Genomic DNA, 21,532 nt, shown 5'->3' on the forward strand with positions numbered 1-21,532 from the left:
GACATCTGTTTGTGACAGAGCTTTTTCAGGCATCTTAACTAAAACTTTTTCCTGACCCAGTTTTATTTGGAATATAGGATTTGTTAAAGAAAATCTGCAAATGTTTGGAACTTTGGGCTTGAGGTTTTCTAATGTATTTTCCTGTCCCATCATCCTGCTGAGCCAAAGATAGCAGACAAGTAGAAGAAAGAGAAACCAAGGCCAAGAAATGCATTGTGAGCTCATGTATATTCTGGCACAGGGGGGCTGGCTTGTTTATCCTTGTCACGTGGTCCACTCACTGCAGGTGGCACCTCCTCCTGGCCTCTCTGGGGATTAACCTCTTTCCAGATCCGAGGCCCTCTTCTGCTGCTCGCTGCACGCCCTGCTGCCACTCTCTCTCTCTCTCTTTCTGTCTCTGTGACTCTGGGTGCTCCTTCTTTGTGACTTGGCCTTTCAGCCAGGTCACTATACGTATTTCCCTTTCCAGGGTATCAAAGTCTTTCCTTACCAGCAGTCTTCTCACTCACTGTCCCTATGGTGCTACTTCCTCAGTGGCTGGTAGGGGAACCTGGGCCCACCCTCTACTCCAGGTCCCAACACAGGGACCCTCTAGTCAGCAGCCCAGATCTGTTCCATCCTTGATCTTCACTGCCTTTTCCCTGAGCCTGTCCTTACCTTCTGGCTCTCCCTCCTTCTCTTGCCAGCCCCATAGCTCCCTCCTCTCAGGGAGCAACTGTAGGTTACTTGCTTCTACAGCTCCAAACACACCTCCCTGCAGACTACTACCCTGCAGCCTCATCTCTGCTGCCGACTTCCCATTTTTATAAACCCAGCCCAGCTCGTTCCTCCTCAACTGAGCTCTCTCATTATTTGCCCCAATCCCAGTCAGAGGATTACTTACGCCACCTGATTCCCCTTAGTTGTGGCCTGTCTGGCTAATTGGCCCTCTTCTTAGTCTACATTAACCCTTTCAGGGCAAGTGTGGGGTGCACTGCTCTCATTCGTCACTGGTCCAGCATCATAAGAGTCTCTAATAAAAGAAATCCAAAAGCTAGAAGAGGTATCATAAATTGTTGTTAGCTCACCATTCCCAATTTGGATCAAGGTAAGAAAGACAAAGAAACTGAAGGCAAATATTTCCCCCCCTGCTTCTTTTAAGCAGGGCTGGCTCCAGGGTTTTGGCCGCCCCAAGCAGCCCAAAAAAAGCCACGATCTGCGGCGGCAATTCGGCGGGAGGTCCTTCGCTCCAAGCGGGAGTGAGGGACCGTCCGCCGAATTGCGGCTGAATAGCTGGACGTGCCGCCCCCCTCCAGAGTGGCCGCCCCAAGCACCTGCTTGCCAGGCTGGTGCCTAGAGCCGGTCCTGCTTTTAAGATTATGTTAAGGAAAGTGTTATGTATGGTTCAAGTGTGAACTGCATCTGTGAACTCTCTCTATCCGTGAGCAGTTCTTTCAAGTGACAGGCTGACTGACACCTGGTGGACTTTAACTGCCCAGATATCTGTTGGAAAAGTAATATGGCAAAACACAAAATATCCAATACATTCTTGGAATGTATTAGTAACAACTTTTTGTTTCGGGAAATAACCAGGAGGACAGCCATATTAGACTTTATTCTGACCAACAGGGAGGAATTGGTTGCAAATCTGAAGGTTGAAGACAATCTGTGTGAAAGTGATCGTGAAATGATAAATTTCATGATTCTATGAAAAGGAAGGAGTGAAAGCAGCAAAATAAAGGCAATGGACTTCAAAAAAGCATATTTTAACAAACTCAGAGAACGGGTAGGTAAGGTCCCATGGACAGAAAATCTAAGGGAAAGATAGCTCAGGAGAGCTGATAGTTTCTCAAGGAGACAATATTAAAGGCACAACAGCAAACTGTCCTGATGCAAAGGAAAGATAGGAAAAATAGTAAGAGGCCAATTTGGCTGCATTAGGAGCTCTTTAATGGCCTGAAAATCAAAAAAGAATCCTATAAAAAAAATGGAATCATGGACAAATTGCTATGGATGAGTTGAAAAGATTAGACAAACATGTAAGGCAACATCAGAAAGGTAAGGCACAAAATGACTTACTAGCAAGGAACATAAAAGACAAGGTGAAGAGGTTCTGGGAATACATTAGGAGCAGGAGAAAGATGAAGGAAAGTGTAGGGGCCTCTACTTAGCATGAAAGGAGAGCTAATAAGGGATAACATCTAGAAGGCTGAGGTGTTTAATGCCTATTTTGCTTCAGTCTTCATTTAAAAGGTAAATTGTGACCAGATACTTAACACAAGGTGGGAGAAATGCAAGACAAAATAGGGAAAGAATAGGTTATTTAGAATATTTAGATAAATTAGATATATTCAAGTGGGCAGGGCCCGATGAAATTCACACTAGGGTACTTAAGGAACTAGCTGAAGCAATCTTAGACCTATGAGCAATTATCTTTGAGAACTCAGAGAAGGTGGGTGAGATCCCAGAGAATTGGAGAAGGGAAAACAGAGTGTCTATCTTTAAAGGGAGGAACAAAGAGGACCCCAGGAATTATAGACCTGGAAAGATATTGGAACAAATTATTAAACAGTCAGTTTAGCAGCACCTAGAGGAAAATAGAGTTATAAGTAATAACCAACATGGATTTCACAAGAACAAATCATGATAAATCAACCTAATTTCCTTCTTTGACAGGTTTACTACCCTACGAATAGGGGGGAAATGTAGATGTAATATATCTAGATTTTAGTAAGGCTTTTGACACAATCCCACCTGACTTTGTCATAAACCAAACTAGGAATATGTGCTCTATGAAATTATGATAAAACGACAAAACTGGTTCTAAAACTATACTCAAAGAGTAGTTATCAATGGTTCGCTGTCAAACTGGGAGGATGTATTTGGGGGATCCTGCAGGGGACTGTCTTGGGTTTGGTACTATTCAATATTTTCATTAATGACTTGAATAATGGAGTGAAGAGTATGCTTATAAAATGTGTAGGTGACACCAATGTGGGAGGGGTTGCTAGGACTTTGGAGGACTGGATTAGAATTCAAAATGACCTTGATAAGTTAAAGGATTAGTCTGAAATTAAAATATCATGTTGAATAAAGACAAGTGCAAAATCCTACACTTACAAAGGAAAAAATCAAATGCAGAGATACGAAATGTAACCGGCTGGACAATAATACTGCTGAAAAAGATCCGAGGATTACAGTGGATCACAAATTGCATATGAGTCAACAATGTGATGCAGTTGCAAAAAAGGCTAATATTGTGGGGTGTATTAACATGACTGTTGTATGTAAGACATAGGAGGTAATTGTCTCACTCTTCTTGGTACTGATGAGGCCTCAGCTATAGTACTATGTCTAGTTCTTGATGCCTCACTTTAGGAAAAATATGGACAAATTGGAGAGAGTCCTGAGGAGAGCAACAAAAATGATGAAAGATTTAGAAAACTGACCTACGAGGAAAGGTTAAAATGAGAAAAGACAACTGAGGGGGGGGGGGGGGGGATCTGATAGCAGTGTTCAAATATGTAAAAGGCTGTTACTAAGAGGTTGGTGATCAATTGTGCTTACTGAAGGTAGGATAACAAGTCATCTGCTTAATCTGCAGCAAGGGAGATTTAAGTTCGATATTAGGGAAAACTTTCCAACTATAAGATAGTGAAGTATTGGACTGGGCCTCCAAGGGAGCAGAGGCGTAGCGAGCGCCCTCCGTACCCTCCGACTGGACGGGCCCCCGCAAGGGAGGGGGCCCCTAAAAGTGGCAAAATAAATACCGCATTCCAGTTTCTGCATTGTAAGGGGCCCCGCCCGGACATATGTTGGGAGGGGGCCACCGTTCGGAGGGGGCCACGTTCTTTGTTGCTACGGCCCTGCAAGGGAGGTTGTGGAATCCCTGTCATTGGAGGTTTTTAAGGACAGGTTAGACAAACACACCTTTCAGGAATGGTCTAGGTATATTTGGTCCTGCTTCAGTACAGGGGGCTGGACTAGATGACCTCTCAAGGTCTCTTCCAGCTCTACATTTCTTTGATTTTATAAGAGACTAAGGCCATAGAATATCAGGGTTGGAAGGGACCTCAGGAGGTCATCTAGTCCAACCCCCTGCTCGAAGCAGGACCAATCCCCAACTAAATCATCCCAGCCAGGGCTTTGTCAAGCCTGACCTTAAAAAGCCATGTCTACACTTACAAGCTTACAGTGGCACAGCTGTACCAATACAGCTGTGCCGCTGTAAGAGTGCTTGTGTAGCCTCATTATGCCTACTGGAGAGAGCTCTCCTGTTGACATCATAAAAGCAGCTCAATGACCGGCGGTAGCTATGTCAGCGGGAGAGCGTCTCCCACCGACATAGCACTGTGTACACGAGCGCTTATGTTGGAAAAACTTACGTCGCTCAGGGGTGTGTGTTTTTTTCACACCCCTGAGCAACAAAAATGTTGCCAGCATAAGTGCTAGTGTAGGCATGTCCTAAAGTGGTTGTCTAGAAACAGACAGTTTGTGCCCATCAGTCTTCTAAGTTCTGAAGAAGAGGATATGTAATAGATTGATCTGGATTTTCCTCCCCTGCCCAGACTACAATTCTGCAATATTTAACATCCCCAAATCCACAGCATGATTTGGGGGCACCCCAGCCGAAGGAGGCAGTCCACATGAGACGGCTCCTGCAGAGATGTGCGATTTGAAAGAACTGATCCAGTACCCTGAAAGAAAGATGTTTTACATCTCCAAAATTAAAGAATTCAGGAAGGACAAACAACTCATCTCATATCTACTTCACATTTGGGCCATAGAACCTGTCCTATCAAATGACTGATCCTGTGGAATCTACTCAATATTCTTTGTGATTCTGGAAAGGAATTACGATATGCAAGCCATCTTGGATCTTGAATTGCTCAATGTGTTCACCTGGAAATCTAAATGCATTATGTAGGCTGTAAATAGAATCCCTACCCCTTCTGGATTTTTCTGTCATTGATAGATACATGTCCCCTTGTCATTATGGTATATCATCATAAGTATATATGCTTCTGAAACTACGGGAGGCACTTTCAGTCAGGACCGTGCCTTTCAGTCCATCACCCTCACAGGGTGTCTTTAATAATAGGCTTCCTAGATTGGGAGCCAACCTCTACCCATTGCTCATCAGATCACCCTCAAGAAAGAAAAGGAGCCCAGTTATGGCAGCAGCTATAGAAATATGGCTTTATGGCAAACAAAGAAAAAGTCACATTTTTCAAATACAAAGACTACAGCTTCTGGTGGGTCATGTTAGAGTGTCTTCATTTTGAAAAAGAAACTGAGGAAGATTACAAATTATTCATCTAATATTAGAAACCCCACTGATTTGTCAAATTTCTAATGCAGCTAGCTAGTAGTCATGCTGGTATCATTTGGAGCCAAACACTTCCCACAATCTAACCCTCCATCAGATAACTATTTCTTAGAAGAGGTAAGGTGCTTCTCCAGTCCTAATAGTTGAAAGCTCTATTCCAGACAGATATTAGTTTTCTTTATAGTAGGATTAAATCTTGTGATTATGAAGAAGTTTAGTATTTTACAGCTTTGGAAGGTGGTATTCTGCAAAATACTCAGAGGGGACAGTCCTGTGTCCCAGCTGGGTAAAAGGACTGGTTTTCCGCCAATCCTCTGGGAGAGAGGAGAAAATCCATTTAAGATCATGGGATACTCTGGGTCTAAGAAAAGAAATTCTCAGCAAAGAACACATTTTCCTTTCTCCTTGCTTCCCTCTCGTTACTGCTCTGTGAAAAAATCCTATACTTATGAGATCTATGACTTTTTTACACCCATATTTTTCATCATCAGGTTTCTTTTCTGATTCACCAAATTAAATGTACAGAGCCTAGCACTGTAGATACTATATAAATTAATAGAAATAATGACCTATTATATTTTCAATTCTGGCACGTCTCAGGATCAAGCCCACTGACTTCAACAGGAGCTTAGGGTACTTAGCACCTTGCCAGGATGAGGCACTTTTTTCCTATTCTAAGTATGGGGAAACAATGTAGTACTCAGATATAACTGTGTCATAACTGTGGCAAATGTAGACTTTGTAATGGTGAAACCTATCTGTCCGATACCTAGGCATTACAAGTTAAAGTATATTGCCATTATCTCCACAGTAATTGGTAAGGATACTACAACATGTATGAATATTAATATTTTCAGAACTGAAGTATGTAACTCATACATTTTCAATTTTAAGATATATTTATATTTCATATCTACCAAAAGCAAATAGTCATGGTTCTGTCAGTTTCCCAGCATTTCAAACAGTCATCCAGTAACTAACTTAGCCATGGATTCTAGGTTAGGCTCTATTGGAATTGCACACCTACTGCTGAGAAAACTGACCAAAAAAATCAACCTTTGAAATGCTAAGCAGGAGAAGAAATACAATATTGGCTGGTATTATTTTAAAAGATTGGTCCATGTATGTGTAGAATTTTTCATTCCATTTGTTGGGGTTGACCAACACAACTCGTTCATGGCTCTGCCACTTTTGAATTACACAGTCACCCCTAATTCATGGTATAAAAAGACATCAACACAGAGCATACACAAATATTTCACAGAGAGAGAAAATACACAGTGCTGTAAATTTGCACCTATTTTTGGTACACCTTTAATAATGAAATGACAAAGGAAGAAATTGTTTCAGACAGAATTTTCAGAGTGCTGCTTATACATTTTCTTTTATAGATGTTATGATTTTGTTAAAACAGGCCATATTGAATCCATTGGGTTTTTTGTAATAGATTTCAAAATACATAATAAATGTAAGTAATATGATGACTAATGGGTCAAGTGAAGTTGGAACATTTTAAATGAGAAAATAGCTGGAAATAATTTTCAGGAAACTATTCCAGTTGATTTTTGGTCCCCCACAAGGTATACGTTAACATAAACTCCATAGAATCGCCTCTGGGATCTGAATTCCCTCTCTGATTTCATTATTGCAACGTGATTCTTTTCCTTTCACCGTTAAGTCATCTCCTGGTGTGGTGGGAGCATATAATAAGTGTAATTTATTTATGTTTGTCTAATCTCCTTTTAACTCAATAGTCATTTCATCATTCTGTTTCCTAGTAGCTGTTCAGAAAGTTGTGAAGGGTAATTAGAAACTAATAACTGACAGACCTGGATTTACTTGGTAATCTAAAGATATGTGGCAAGGGAATGGAGAGAAATGTACAGCAAACAGGAAAGCAGATTAATTAATTGCACTTTTTACTGGAAGCAAATATTTTTCCATGAGATCCTCTAATACATTTTATTCGTATGTAGTTATGTAATTTGGAATAGTCCACTTTACCCCAGTTTGTTAAGGATCCCTTTATTGTTTATTTGCAATGGGAGAGCCTCAGACCACGATGGGGTGGGAATTGCCTATCCTGTTTTGAATCAGATTCTGTGCTTCAGGGCAGAGAATTTGCCCTTCAGAAGAGAGCTAAGGTAGCTATAAGCCACCTTTGCTCCCTCCTGATTCTAGTGTAACTTAGATAGCTCTGAAGGACTGTCTAAATTACTGCAGCCTATGTGTCCACCTGCCTGTGGACAGCAACACTGCCCAGAATCTCTTCTGCGCTACGTGCTGTGGTCCTACACCCGACGTGCCCTTCCCACCCGTGTGCCATGGCTTGTGAAGGTGCCCTCAAAGGACAGTCTGCAGCTGTCTTTCTTAGTTCTTGCACCTGGGGAATTCTCTCCCACCTCTATCCATGGTTTTTAGTGCCCCTTTATGATGCAATGGCCCTTTTACCTGGCGTGAAGGGGCCAAGTAAGGGGTTGAAAATTTCACCCATTATGATCTTTTTCTGGTGCTGTAAGATGCCACCAATCTCCACTGATATATATTCTGTCCATCACTTAAACAAGTTTTTCTCAGAGTGAATGTTAATGTTCCTTTCATAGTTAAGGAGAAAGTATAAAACAGGGCAAACAATAAAATCACGTAGATTGCTCAGTTTTATTTTTATTTTTTTTGTTTTACTTAAAATGCCAAAGAATCTTGTTGCATAATCTTTGTCATTATGAGATTGTTAAAATATTTGCAATAAAGGCTCCAATGTTATAGTTTCTGCAATTATGCTCTTGGCTGACCCACCAATTTCTGTTAGGCCTGATTCACTGTATAATAATAACCTAACATAAAACTTTGTCATGTTATCAGGCATGACAACATATTTTGCTGTGTGACACACACTGTTTCAGTGTGGAAAACAGGGAAGCCATCCACTTACCCTGGCTTGCTTTGATCCTGTGTTTTAGTGCTAACTTTTTTTTTATAGCTTTTTGGATGAATTCAGGGTTTATGAAAACAAGTGACTAATAGCACTAATTAAATACAGACATAATGAGACAGGTGCTGTGCAAGTTTCCTACTCAGCTCTGCAAGTGCACCTCAGTCCAATCTCTCTGACTAATCTATCCCTATATCTTTCTCTGTCTGAGAGATCCCAAGAGAGTACTACTGGGCAATTACTCATCTCTCCTTTAAGGCTCTCTCATGCAGAATGCTCTAGGATTTTATCTTGTCACCTCTCCTGTGGAACATGTATATTAGGATGCATTTATTCTTGCTGTTTGCAGAAGTAGAATATACTGCTACAGGAAAGCATCAATAGTCAAATATGCTCTTGAAAAATAAGGTGTCTCTCCTCCAGTTTAGTTTCTCACATGCTTAACTGTGAAGCAACACCAACAAATATTTTGAATTTGGTCCATAAGTGCAACTTCATTGATGTATAAAGATGATCTAATAGGGTATGTTTTTCCAAAATGTCTAGGTGATTTAGGAATCCAAATCCCAGTGGGACTTGGAAACTTAGGCGTTTTTGAAAATTTACTAATAGATTTTTTACTTTAAAAAAAAAAGAACGAGGAGTACTTGTGGCACCTTAGAGACTAACAAATTTATTTGGGCATAAGCTTTCGTGGGCTAAAACCCACTTCATCAGCAGGAGAAAAAAAACTTTTGTAGTGATAATCAGGATGGCCCATTTCAAATAGTTGACAAGAAGGTGTGAGTAACAGTAGGGGAAAAATTAGCATGGAGAAATAGTTTTTGCTTTGTGTAAAAGTACACCAGCAACCACGCAACAAAAACACTAACCCAGGAACCTATCCTTGCAACAAAGCCCATTGCCAACTCTGTCCACATATCTATTCAAGGGACACCATCATAGAACCTATCACATCAGCCACACTATCAGAGGTTCGTTCACCTGCACATCTACCAATATGCTATATGCCATCATGTGCCAGCAATGCCCCTCTGCCATGTACATTGGCCAAACCAGACTGTCTCTACACAAAAGAATAAATGGACACAAATCAGACGTCAAGAATTATAACATTCAGAAAACAGTCGGAGAACGCTTCAACCTCCCTGGTCACTCAATTACAGACCTAGAAGTTGCAATTCTCCAACAAAAAAACTTCAAAAACAGACCCCAACGAGAAACTGCAGAACTGGAATTAATTTGCAAACTGGACACCATTAAATTAGGCTTGAATAAAGACTGGGAGTGGATGGGTCATTACACAAAGTAAAAACTATTTCCCCATGCTAATTTTCCCCCTACTGTTACTCACACCTTCTTGTCAACTACACCTCTACCCCGATATAACACTGTCCTTGGGCGCCAAAAAATCTTACTGCATTATAGGTGAAACCACGTTATATCAAACTTGCTTTGATCCACCGGAGTGTGCAGCCCCGCGCGCCCCCTCCCCCGCCCCCCCAGAGCACTGCTTTACCACGTTATATCTGAATTCGTGTTATATCGGGTCACGTTATATCGGGGTAGAGGTGTATTTGAAATGGGCCATCCTTATTATCACTACAAAAGTTTTTTTTCTCCTGCTGATAATAGTCCACCCTAATTGATTACTCTCATTATAGTTGGTATGGCAACACCCATTTTTTCATGTTCTCTGTGTATATATATCTTCCTACTGTATTTTCCACTGCATGCATCCGATGAAGTGGGTTTTAGCCCATGAAAGCTTATGCCCAAATCAATTTGTTAGTCTCTAAGGTGCCACAAGTACTCCTCATTCTTTTTGCTGATACAGACTAACACAGCTACCACTCTGAAACCTGTTACTTTTTAAAATATTTCCTTGTTTATTTGGGACGGAGAGTCCTGGAGAAAATCAGAGAGATTTAGTCTTAGGCCCAGACTTTTAAAGTTATTTAGGTGTTGCTGCACCTAACATTGCAATGCCTAACTGATTTAGGAGCCTACACCTCAATTTTAAAGGGAATTTAGGATCCTAATGCCTAAATCCCTTTTAAAATTAAGATTTAGGCTCCTAAATCAGTTAAGCATTGCAACACTGAGTGCAGTACGCTTAAATACTTTTAAAAATCTGGACCTCCGTGACTTACCATGCCCTTCTTTCTCAGTTTATTTCAAGTTGTTACTTATTTTGTTATTTTGTGCCCATCCTTCTAGCCTATATATGTGCCTTTCTATTATTTACCTGTCTTAGCTAGTGTAACACTTTTCAATTCAACATGGAAAGTTTCAGCACAAAAGGAAAATTTTTCAGAAAGGTATTAATTAAAATGGTGAGTTATGATTAAAATAGTTTTTCAACTGTAACTTACAGCTAACGGCTGCCAATGAAGCATTAATAATATTTTTCCAGGAAGGCTTTATTTCGAATTCCACGTTTGTTTCCTTAAAGAGATAATGGAAGTCCGACCTTCCCATTAGCAAGTTTATGTCCTGTCCTTGTAGGAAAATAGCCCTAGTTTTACTTTTAGAGACTAAGGTCCTGATTCAGGAAAGCTTTTAAGCATGTACTTAAGCCTGTTGAAATCAGTGGTAAACTTAAGTGTGTGCTTATGTGATTTTCTGAATTGTGGTGTAAGGACCTAATCTTGCTGCCCTTTACCCTTGAGGTAAAAAGTTTCAGATTGCCTGAGAAGCAGAAGAGCTGAGTTCATCTGGCTAAACCACAAATCTCAAATGATTTTGTCTTAAAAGAACAAGCTGGTCATTTCAAACTTGAAACTTGGCCCAGCTTTGATTTAAAGGTTTATCAACCTATGTGAACCTTTCAACAAACTGTCTGCAACATGAACTTGTAACAAAACCTAAAATCAGGCAGTTTTGTATTTTGTTGTGAACATTTCAGACAGCTGAGTTGCATGAGTGAAAGTGATCGCATTGTGCTCTGTAACTGAAAAGAACTGTACAGAGAAAAAAATAAACTTTTTTCCTTAAAAGGGCAACTACAATTTTTCATTCTTCATTACTGAATGAAAGCTGAACTGCAAGGCAAAAATGTACTCACAGCAACTGTATGCAGTGGCTTCTTGTCTGGCTGACTGGACAAAAAGGGGTTGTTGCCCCTACAAGGGGCTCCCTCTGCAATTGGTACAAAAGAGGAGGAAGGGGGAAAATTACCTACATGGGCAGGGAGGAACAGGAAGTAGCTGGACCAGATATGTGTATGGAGACACTGCCCTTCCAGATGACCTGGGGGAGAGGGCTACTTGTACCCCAGGCAGTTGCGGAGAAGCCCTCTGTCACTGTGAACAGGCTGGCAACACCCACCCTCCCGCAGACTGATTAGAAGTAGAACCGGGTTGTCTCATGATCTGCTGTGGGCATTATGTTAGTCTCCTTTTTACTTGGGGGCTGGGAAGGAATTTTTCCCTCACTGCCAGATGCCCAACATGGGGTGGGTTTTTTCGCCTTCCCCACAGCAGGTCTGGGACATGGTGGGGTGGGGCAGAGGGGATAGGTTATGATGTCACAATGTAATAACTAAAAAAATTGACAGATGCCCAATGCAGGTACTCATTATGGAAGGGATATAGTTATCAGAAAAAAATGGATTGGAAGGAGATTTAGAGGAAAGTATCTCTTAAAGGAGGTGGGGAAGTGAGTTCAGGGCTCTTAATGTCTGGTACAGTGGGGAGCCATCTCCCTCCTTTTTTCTAGTCCCCTTAATCCTTATATGAGGGAAGGGCAGCAGGGTCCCAGTAATAGGCTACGTGGAACCAGGTTGGGTAGGAGGAGGACTGAAAGTAAGGGGAAACAATTAAGGAAATATTGATGGCCTGCACTGTATGATTTGTTGTTGGGTATTCCCATATATTTTAAGTGGGTAAAGTTCTGTTTTAATTAAACCACATCCATTGCCCCCTGTCTTTCTTATTGTGTGGCCAGGACAATAAAAACTGAGATAAACCTGGATTCCTGTGCTGAAAGCCCCAACTCACTGGCTCCGAGAAGTGTTCAGCAGCATAAAAATAAGATTTAACTAACCAAAAAATTCTGCTGCCCACCTACATAATCGTCTTGGTAATTTGCGGGAATATAACATCACAACTATTAGAAATGTCATTGCAACCCATGAAATTCATTTTATTGTGATTTCTCAAAATAATGCATTGTGAGATATTTTAATTAAACCAGGAAGTATCAATATAATTTCGCAGGAAGTACCAAGAAGATTTCACAGAGGGGGGAAATATTTATAAAAGGTTACATTATTTCTGTCCTGAATGTTTCCCCAAAGCAGAGATTAAGCATAACTAATTTTTTAGGTTTGCTTTACAGTTCACATTTAAGTACAAAATACATTTAAAACAGTATGATATAACCACTGAGTAAAAAACCAAAAAAGTATACACATTATCCATCAATTTAAGTGTGGTGAAAATTTCCACTGTCAGCTTTAGAGTTTATATACAGTACCACTAGAGTTGTTTGACAAAAACTCAAGGGAATGAGGAATATATATTTTCAGTCTGATGCACACAGATTTATGTATTTACCCTTCTACACACTGGAGTTTATGTCTATGTCTTTTCATAAGGCTGTGATGATCCCTGAACAGAAACAAGAACATAAGATTGTGTTAGATTTCTTCCATTCAAACAGTGATCACTGTTTTTAGTAATTTTATTGAAATGTCAAAATCAGCCAGAGAAATAATATTCTCCCTCCATACTTCAAATAAATGGTAATTATTTTTTCCATTAAATGAGTAATTGATAATGTTTTTGTCTCTCTCAAATCTTTTCTGCAGCTGACATGAATGTGGCTATATCAAAGCCTTTGAAAGCAAACCTGAGCTTTGTCAAACTTGATCAAATAAATCATTTTCTGAAGAAAATCATTAGGACAAATGACTATGAGACTAGCAAGGAGGCTGCTTCTTCAGCTGATAGCATTCCAATCAAGGATGACATATCAGCACCCAAATGTTCCAGTAGAAAGGATTCTCCACCTGCAGTAAGTGCTAATGGAGAGCAAATGCCTTCAGTCCAAGAAAACTTGTGGAGAGTTGTTTCCTGTTTTCAAAAGATTTCCATTCATACTGCTCAAATGGTTGTTTCTATGGAAACCATGCCACACCTGAATAAACCTTTCCTGTTAGCATTTTTATCAACCCTCAATGGAAGTCTGAATGTCAAAGCTGGACATAAAACTACAGGTAAGAGCTTTTAACAATGAAAGATGCTACTTATTTGTATAAGTATCATTATGTTACCCATTTTACAGCTTGGTAAAGTGAGAGATAGAGATTTGTGTTTGTTGCTCCAGGTAACACAGTAGTTAGCAGCAGAACCAATTACCTTAATTCTCTACTCTGAGGTAGGAGTTGGGGTTTGATGTGGAGCTCAGTAAACCGGTTGCAGTTTCCTGATTCAGGGCTGCCTGACCTGGAACAAGTTATGGCTACACAGGGGCATCCCTAATTTATGCTGCTAGTATAAGGTTCCCTATGATACTAGAGGATTCCCTATGATAGTAGAGCTCCACTCTGCCCATCTCCCTCCGCTCTCTGTCCTGTCCTCCCCACCTCTCTCCTGGTCCCTTTAGCCCAGGGGGTGGGGAAGGCTGACACAGGAGATAGCAGTGCTGTCTCCACCAGCTTTCTGCTGGCAGAGTGTTCTGGAATTCTCCATTAGCTTTCTCCCATCACTTTAAGGCACTTTGCACAGCTTACATAGCACAAAGTGGCTTTAGTGGAATGGAGAATCTAGCCCCAAGAATCCTGATTTCCAGTCTTTTACTGTAACCAGTAGACCACCAAAAAAAAGTCAACCTTCCTCCCCAAACCCACTCAAACTCTGTAAATTTTAGAACTACAATTTTATACAGTAGTTCACCGGTATTAGAGAAGCCAAGCCTGCCCTCTCCTGTATTCTTTTTCATATTGTGTAGTAATTAGAACTCGGGACTGGAATTCAGGATTACTGAATACTATTTCTGGCTTTGCCTTGGACTCACTGTGTGGCCTTGAACCAATAAGCTAACCTGTCTCTGCCTCTGTTTCTCCATTAGTAAATGTAGGGAATAGTTTCAGTACTTCCTGTACCTGTCAGGGATGTTATATGGTTTAGTGGTATTTGTAAAATGTTTGAGGGCCTGGGATAAATTGCAAAGTACTGTAACTATTGCTACTGTTTTATTATTAATTTGTCATAATTCTGGGTTGAATTCTGACTACATGGATACTGTAAGAAATGCTGCTAATGTGCTATGCATACAAGAGAGACAAATTAGAACTTCCCCACAGTAGATACTAGAGACTGGATTTTTAAAGGTATTTAGGTACCTAAAGATGCAGATAGACATGTGGTGGGATTTTCAAAAGCGCCTAGGCACCTAACTCCCACTGAAATCAATAAAATCAATGGGAATTAGGCACCCAGACACACACACAGAAAAGTCACTGCTGTGAGACTTAAGGCACGTTTACACTACCGCTTATGTCGATAGAGCTTATGTCGCTCAGGGGTGTGAAAAAGCCACCCCACTGAGCGACACAAGTCCCAGAAGGACTCGAAGAGGTGGAGTAATTATGCTGATGGGTAAGCTCTCTTCCATTGGCATAGCGCAGGGGTCGGCAACCTCTGGCACGCAGCTCGCCAGGGTAAGCACCCTGGCGGGCCGGGCCAGTTTGTTTACCAGCCACGTCCGCAGGTTTGGCCGATCGCAGCTCCCACTGGCCACGGTTCGCCGCTCCAGGCCAATGGGGGCGGTGGGAAGCCACTGCCAGCACATCCCTCGGCCCACGCCGCTTCCTGCAGACCCCATTGGCCTGGAGTGGCGAACCGCGGCCAGTGGGATCCACGATCCGCCGAACCTGCCGACGTGGCAGGTAAACAAACCGGCCCACCAGGGTGCTTACTCTTGCGAGCTGCGTGCCAGAGGTGCCGACTCCTGGCATAGAGTGTCTGCATCAGACGCACTACAGCAGCACAGCTACTCTTGTGTAGACTGGCCCAAAAATGTGAGGAATTTCACACCGTAAGTAGAATTAGCAGAACGCCAAACATAAATAGATTCCTCTTTAGCTTTAAGGATTTTTACACCACTTTATAAACTGTATTGGTTAGTCTCTTAGTAAAACTAATAAGATGGTGCATTTACATGATCTGGAAGTTAGCCAGACCTAGCCAGCTGGCAGTGTAGCTTAAGAGATAAAGAAAATGGTTTGTAGCTGAGAAGTATGAGTTCTAGGCCAAACTAGGTGATTTATTTCTTTTTCATCAGAAATATTCCTGCTCAGGCCAATAAACTTCAGTGCTTTTTTATTGTTTTAAAAGTTAAAAATGAAAAATTCAAGGTTCATAGAACATGAAAGGCTATGAAAGTGCTAGAGGCTGAAATTCTTGATTTATCCACAAATAAATTGCAGTACAGACAGGAACAGTGAATGCATTCCCACGCTTTTCCAATCGTATCTCAATCCTCGTATGGAAAGAGCAGCAATAGAGTAGAGTAAAGGGCATTTTTAATATCCTTTACATAGTTTTAGCCTTCTCTGTGTGTTCTAATCCTCTTTCTTTCCGTCACTTCCCTTCTGTCGTACTCATACTTTATCCCTCCGATGGTACATTATGGTGTCCACATAAGCTTCTATATATCAAAGCCAAGCCTGTTCTGTCACTGTACTTTAAAGCAATTTGGCAAACTCAGCAGTGTATATCACTTCCCCCTGAGTTTTCATCCTCCCAGAAGGACTTACCTTGACTTGCATATTAAACCTCAGAAACATTCTGCTACAAAGTTGTATTTCTTAATCTTTCAGGCAGTGCCAGGAGACAGATTATGTTTGGTTTTTTTGAATGCGGTAAACTACACTCAAGTCTCTAGTGTGTTTTTATTCTGGCAAGCACTTTTAAATAAAGCCATAGTGCCGAATCTAATCAAAATGCAAGCTAATCCTTTAATATGAATAATATACCTAGCTAGATAATAAAGTGAGATCAACAGACTCTCTTCACTTTTCTCCTATTAAAATTAGTGTATCTTTCTGTCTTATAAGAAGAAAAACACATCACGTACACACGAGCTTTTGAATTCCAACACAGCAATGTGGGAAATTGTTTTTAAGTTTCAATAACTGAAAAACACATTTTCAAAGAATTACATTCAAAACACCTTATTTAATACATTTAAAGGTAACTTTAGGAAATAAGATAAAATATTGTGATGGGACTTGAATTATATTTTTGTCTCAAAGATCTTCACAAGACACAAGAATACTGCAGTTACTAGCAAGAATTGTTTTATTAAATGTAAAAAATATCATGCAAGTTAGCTGAATGGAAAAATGCAGTAGCTGTGTCAATCAGATTTTTGAGAGCTAGGACTATTTAAAATATGTCAGTTGTTCAGAATTTTCTTTTAAAAAAGTTTTATAGATTTACCTTTTGAGTTGAACAGGGTTAATGTCCGATATTTTATAGTATGAAACTAATACGCAAATACTTTACTGTGTCTTTGATTTTATAGTCATATAAGTATTGTGACCATCTGTAGCAGCTGCATTTTACGAATTATTTACTGAACCAAACTGAGCACAGTGACAAAAGTAGTCATCTCAGATGTACTGTTAAAACAGGGAAAGAAAAAGGAGCATTGCTTGCCTTTTATACAGTATGGCCATCTGTTGTACAGATGTTATTATATAGAATGACTTCAGATTCAATAATTGTAGAAAATTTTCATTGAAACCTCAACAATTTGCACTTGTTTACTTGAATCTGCATAACTCCCCAGTGAGACAACACAACACACTTGGGGTTTCTTTGGTTCTCACTAGCTTTCTCTTTGATCCTTTTTGATGTGCTGACTTTAATAAACATAGTTAAAAAAACTGTTCAAAAAACATCATGGAAAAAACTACAAAGGAACAATTATTTCAGTAGAAACTACTCTAATCCCTTACTTACGCAAGCTATTTTTAGTGAAAAATGTTTTTTTACACATTTTATGTGACAGTGTTTTATAAACAGTGTAAATGGCCTCATTTCCAGATGAGTTTTAATGTAAGAGATGAAGTTGGTTTGTAATGCTAGAGGACTCATATGTGCTAAGAATTATTTAGAAAAACACACATGGGAATGTGTTGTCGGCTTGTTTCCTCCCTTACGGGGGGGAGGGAGGGAACAAAAGCTTATGACCTTGTATAATGACTGAAGTTGTTTTTATTTTGTTTTGTTTTGTTTTAAATTAACAAAGAAGCTTGCCAGATGTAATTTGTAAAAAACTATTCTCTTCTCCCCCCCCCCCCCCCCCGGACATTTAAAGTTAGTACCGCTTTAACCATGCAAACTCAAAACCTTCTAATTTTTTTTTCATCCTATTATTTAAGAAGAAAATTGAAAAATACAATGGCTAATCAGTTGAATTATTTTTTTCACTTTTTGACGGGATAAATTGCAATAGTGATTGTACACATCACAACTATGGATATTTTAGACCTACCGGTAAATATAAAACCTCCATTCCACTTAGTCTGTTGCAATATTATACAACCCCAAATCCCATTAGTGTTTCAAGGGACTTCATTTTTTTGGACACTCTGCAGGTTCTAATACAACAGTGACTTTTAATCACGATTCCAATTTCTGCTAGAATACTTATACTGTATAGTTATGGCAAAGTCCTGAGTGGTTTTAGTAATGTAATATTATTATAGAATGTGATGTACTGTATTGCAGAAAACTCTGTGACTAAGGTTATCATTAACAGTAGTTTTAATTTAAGTTTAGTAAAGACAACAGTTATAACTTTGTGACATATTCAAGGACAGTAGTTTAAATGTGAAGGTAAATTAATAATTTAATTGTAACCAATGTATGTAGTTTAAAGACAGAAGTTAACATTTGGTTCCAATTTTACCTGGGTAAATTTGGAGCCACATCTTGAAATAGTGAATGCTGTGAGTTTGCTCAGGTAACTTGCAGGTACTTTATTTGTATTGTTGACCAGGAAGCCCAAGTTCACGAGCAATCTGAGGAATTACAATGGGCCTGATCCTGTGAGGTGCTGGCCGTCTCTTACATGGTGTCTTGCACCCTTCATGTCTCACTGTAGTCAGTAGCACTTGATGGTGCTCAGCACCTCACACAAGGCACAGAACTCATTGTTGTGTAGTGCCTCATGTCATTAAAACTTGGATAACTCACAGAGATTCACCAATAAATTCTAGAAAGCAGGGTGCAAATATCCCCCACACGTGCCCCATTAGCTAATTTAGATTGATTCTGAAATTGGAGCCACCCACCTGGGTAAGATGTAGAAGAGAGGTTGGGAACCATACTGTCTCCAGAGTGAAAAAGAAGAAAACTGTAGACTCTCTCAGGACCAGTTCCCTGTTCCAGGAGGGCACAAGAGAGAAGACTCTCTGCTTGATACCTGGGATGTTAGGATCTCATACCACGAAAAATCTAATGAATTGTTTTCTTGGTAAAAGAGTAACAGTGTAAATAATTTTCACTGCCCTTCCTCTATTATGCAGATATAATTATCTTAGCATGCAAAGAAGAGGCAAAAAACCCCATTCAATTTCTCATGTGAAAATTGCATGTATTTCTACTAGTCACAAATTAAAAATGTAACGGATTTAAGATCTTTTTTATAAATATAAAAAATAAAATGTGGATATTAATTGGTATAAACCAGATACAAAACTTTTCATTTCACAGTTAACTGGTCCTCTTGAGAAAATTTTGCTAAGGCGTTGTCATAGCCTTTGGATGCTGCAGATATGCAAGTTAGCCTAAAGGGAAATAAAACATTAAATTAGATATGACTACCTAAAATAATATGCAGCAGTAACAAGCCATTTACAACACCCAGAAGACCTTTGTTACTTTTAGAAAGAAATATAAACTCTTTCCAACATTTGAACAATAGGAAATGAATTCTTTGTCAGTAAAAGCCAGAGGACAAACTAAATATTTAAATGGCCACTGAGGATTGAAGTGGAAGTGCAGCTTGTAGACAGCTATACAAATCACTAACAAACCTTAATGAATATTGGGTGTGGGCATCAGGGTCCTGTCAGTTTTGACACTATGTCCCAAGTAGCTTAAACCCAACACTCAAGAAAAGGTGGAGACCTCAGCAGGTCTCTAACATCTGGGATTTTATTTGTCATTATGGCATACCCTGCAAGCGCAAAAGAAAGAGTAAAAGGGGATTATCCTGACAATGAAATGAGTTACTGAATCTTGTGATAATGAAAAGCAGAAGAATTCTAATTCCTTTCTATAGTCCCTGAGGTGGAGGTGCGTTTATCGTTCTGCAGAAGTAAAAGGAGGGAAGAACAGATGGCCTAAAATCCATGAAACAAGACACCACCTAATCCCAGGACTGAGTACCACTATTAATCCCTGGTCAGATTCCCTACTGTTACTTTATAACAGGGTTCTGAGTTGCTACTGATGAACTGGCATGTCTGTTTTTTTAAAAAATTGCAAACTAACTGTAGGTTGCTGATTTAAGAAAGAAAATGTGTTCTAAATGTGTGGGACCACTAATTAACATAGCTAAACCTCCAAAGAATGGATGACTTCCAAATGGAACTGAATCAAACTATTTTATGTTTGTTCAGAACAAATAGCATTGTTTTCTCAATCTCTGTTACTACCTTCATAATGAAAGCAATCACATATACTTAATGTATGAGATGGGAATTTCATTTCTGGGTTTGTGGTTTGGGGATGTTTTATTTTATATTTTGTTGTATAGCTGCATATGCTATGTATAACAATAGTGGAAGCTCTGTTATTCTCATACTACAGCTTTTCATGGTGAATCCACAGAAGACTTGCATTAACCAGAAAATGTATAATAGCTGAAGGGTTGTGCTTTGATTTTTTTTTTTTTTGAATATTCTGTATTTTTCTGTATAATGACTACACTACAAACATGTTTTTATCTAATACATGGATCATTTGTTTCAGTAGAGCAGCTGGGACCTAGGTGAATCAAGCACATAGTGTGGAGTCAGGAGACCTAAACTCTAATCCCAACTCTCCCTTGGGCTAATTATTTAGGCCTACATTTTCAGAGCTGCCCACTAGTTTTGGCTACCTCCATTGTTGAGTGCCCAATTTAAGATGCCCACAGCCTGATTTTCAGTAGTTCTGAATACCCACAACTATTTCTGAAATCAATGGGAGCAGCAGTTCTAAGCACCTCTGAAAATCAACTCCTAAGAGAATGTCTACACCAGAGCTGGAGATGTAATTTACAGCTCAGGTAGACCTACCCATGCTAGCTTTTAATGGAGCTGTCATGTTAAATAGCTGCAGCAGGGCAAGCAGTGGGATGGGCTAGCTGCTCCAAGTACGTACCTAAGGTTTCAAATTGTACTCAAGGCAGCTAGCCTGTCCTGCCACCCATGCAGCCATCTGTACACTGGTATTTTTAGCATGCTTGCTCAATGACCGCTGATGTGGGCGTGTCTACCCAAGCTAGAAATTACACCTCCCGCTCCAGTGTTGAGTCCTTTTGGAGCCTGGAGGAGCAAGCACCCCAGCTGGGGTAACAGATTTGGGGGGCTACTCCTGACCTCCTCCAGGCTTCAGAGCCTGAGCTGTAACTTCCAAACAACACAGCTATTTTTAGAGTGCTAACCTGAGTCTGTCAACCAGGGCTGGGATGCTTGCTCTTGCAGGCTCCAAAATGCTGTGTAGACATACCCTAAGTGTCTCAATTTGAGCATCCAAAAATGGAGGCACCCAAAGTTAGTGGATGCTTTTAAAAGTGTGAGCTCAATTACCTCATCTGTAACATGGATGTTTAGCCACCTTTCTAAAAAATTTTAACATCTAAAGATGAAAAGTGCCATTATATGAAAGCTCACATATTATTCTTACCTTCATGGTATTACCAGCTCATTGTCAGTCACAGTGGATGAAATCCATTGAAGTGATGGGAGTTTTGCCATTGACTTCACGGGGGCCAGGATTTCACTCAATATCTATAACAACATGAATAAATACAAGCACTACATTTTTTGTTATTATTCTACTACATATTTTTCTCTATTAGAATTAATTTTTCTTTAGTTAGTGTAACATGGTAGCATGATTTACAAATAAACTGTAAATCATTCTATACATATGACAATAATTGACCAAAAATGAAAGAGATTCTGTCTAGACCTAAATTGGTGCTGTAACCAGGCACCACAATTCAGAAATTATCAGATCAACAATCGACGTGTGATTTCCATGCTATTTAGCATTCAGTAG

General features: G+C 39.9%; 1 protein-coding gene across 1 annotated transcript in view; it reads left to right on the forward strand.

Annotated features, from left to right (window-relative positions):
• Nucleotides 1-21,532, forward strand: part of VPS13B (vacuolar protein sorting 13 homolog B) — a 953,533-nt gene that overhangs the window by 765,982 nt on the left and 166,019 nt on the right. The window contains exon 35 of the mRNA XM_026663381.1: nucleotides 13,054-13,461. Coding sequence (XP_026519166.1) covers nucleotides 13,054-13,461 — 408 coding nt within the window. The remainder of the gene's footprint in view (nucleotides 1-13,053; nucleotides 13,462-21,532) is intronic.

Source organism: Terrapene carolina, unplaced genomic scaffold (genome assembly GCF_002925995.2).
Source record: "Terrapene carolina triunguis isolate 2854851 unplaced genomic scaffold, T_m_triunguis-2.0 Scaffold58, whole genome shotgun sequence".
In the NCBI taxonomy this organism is placed as follows: Eukaryota; Metazoa; Chordata; order Testudines; family Emydidae; genus Terrapene; species Terrapene triunguis.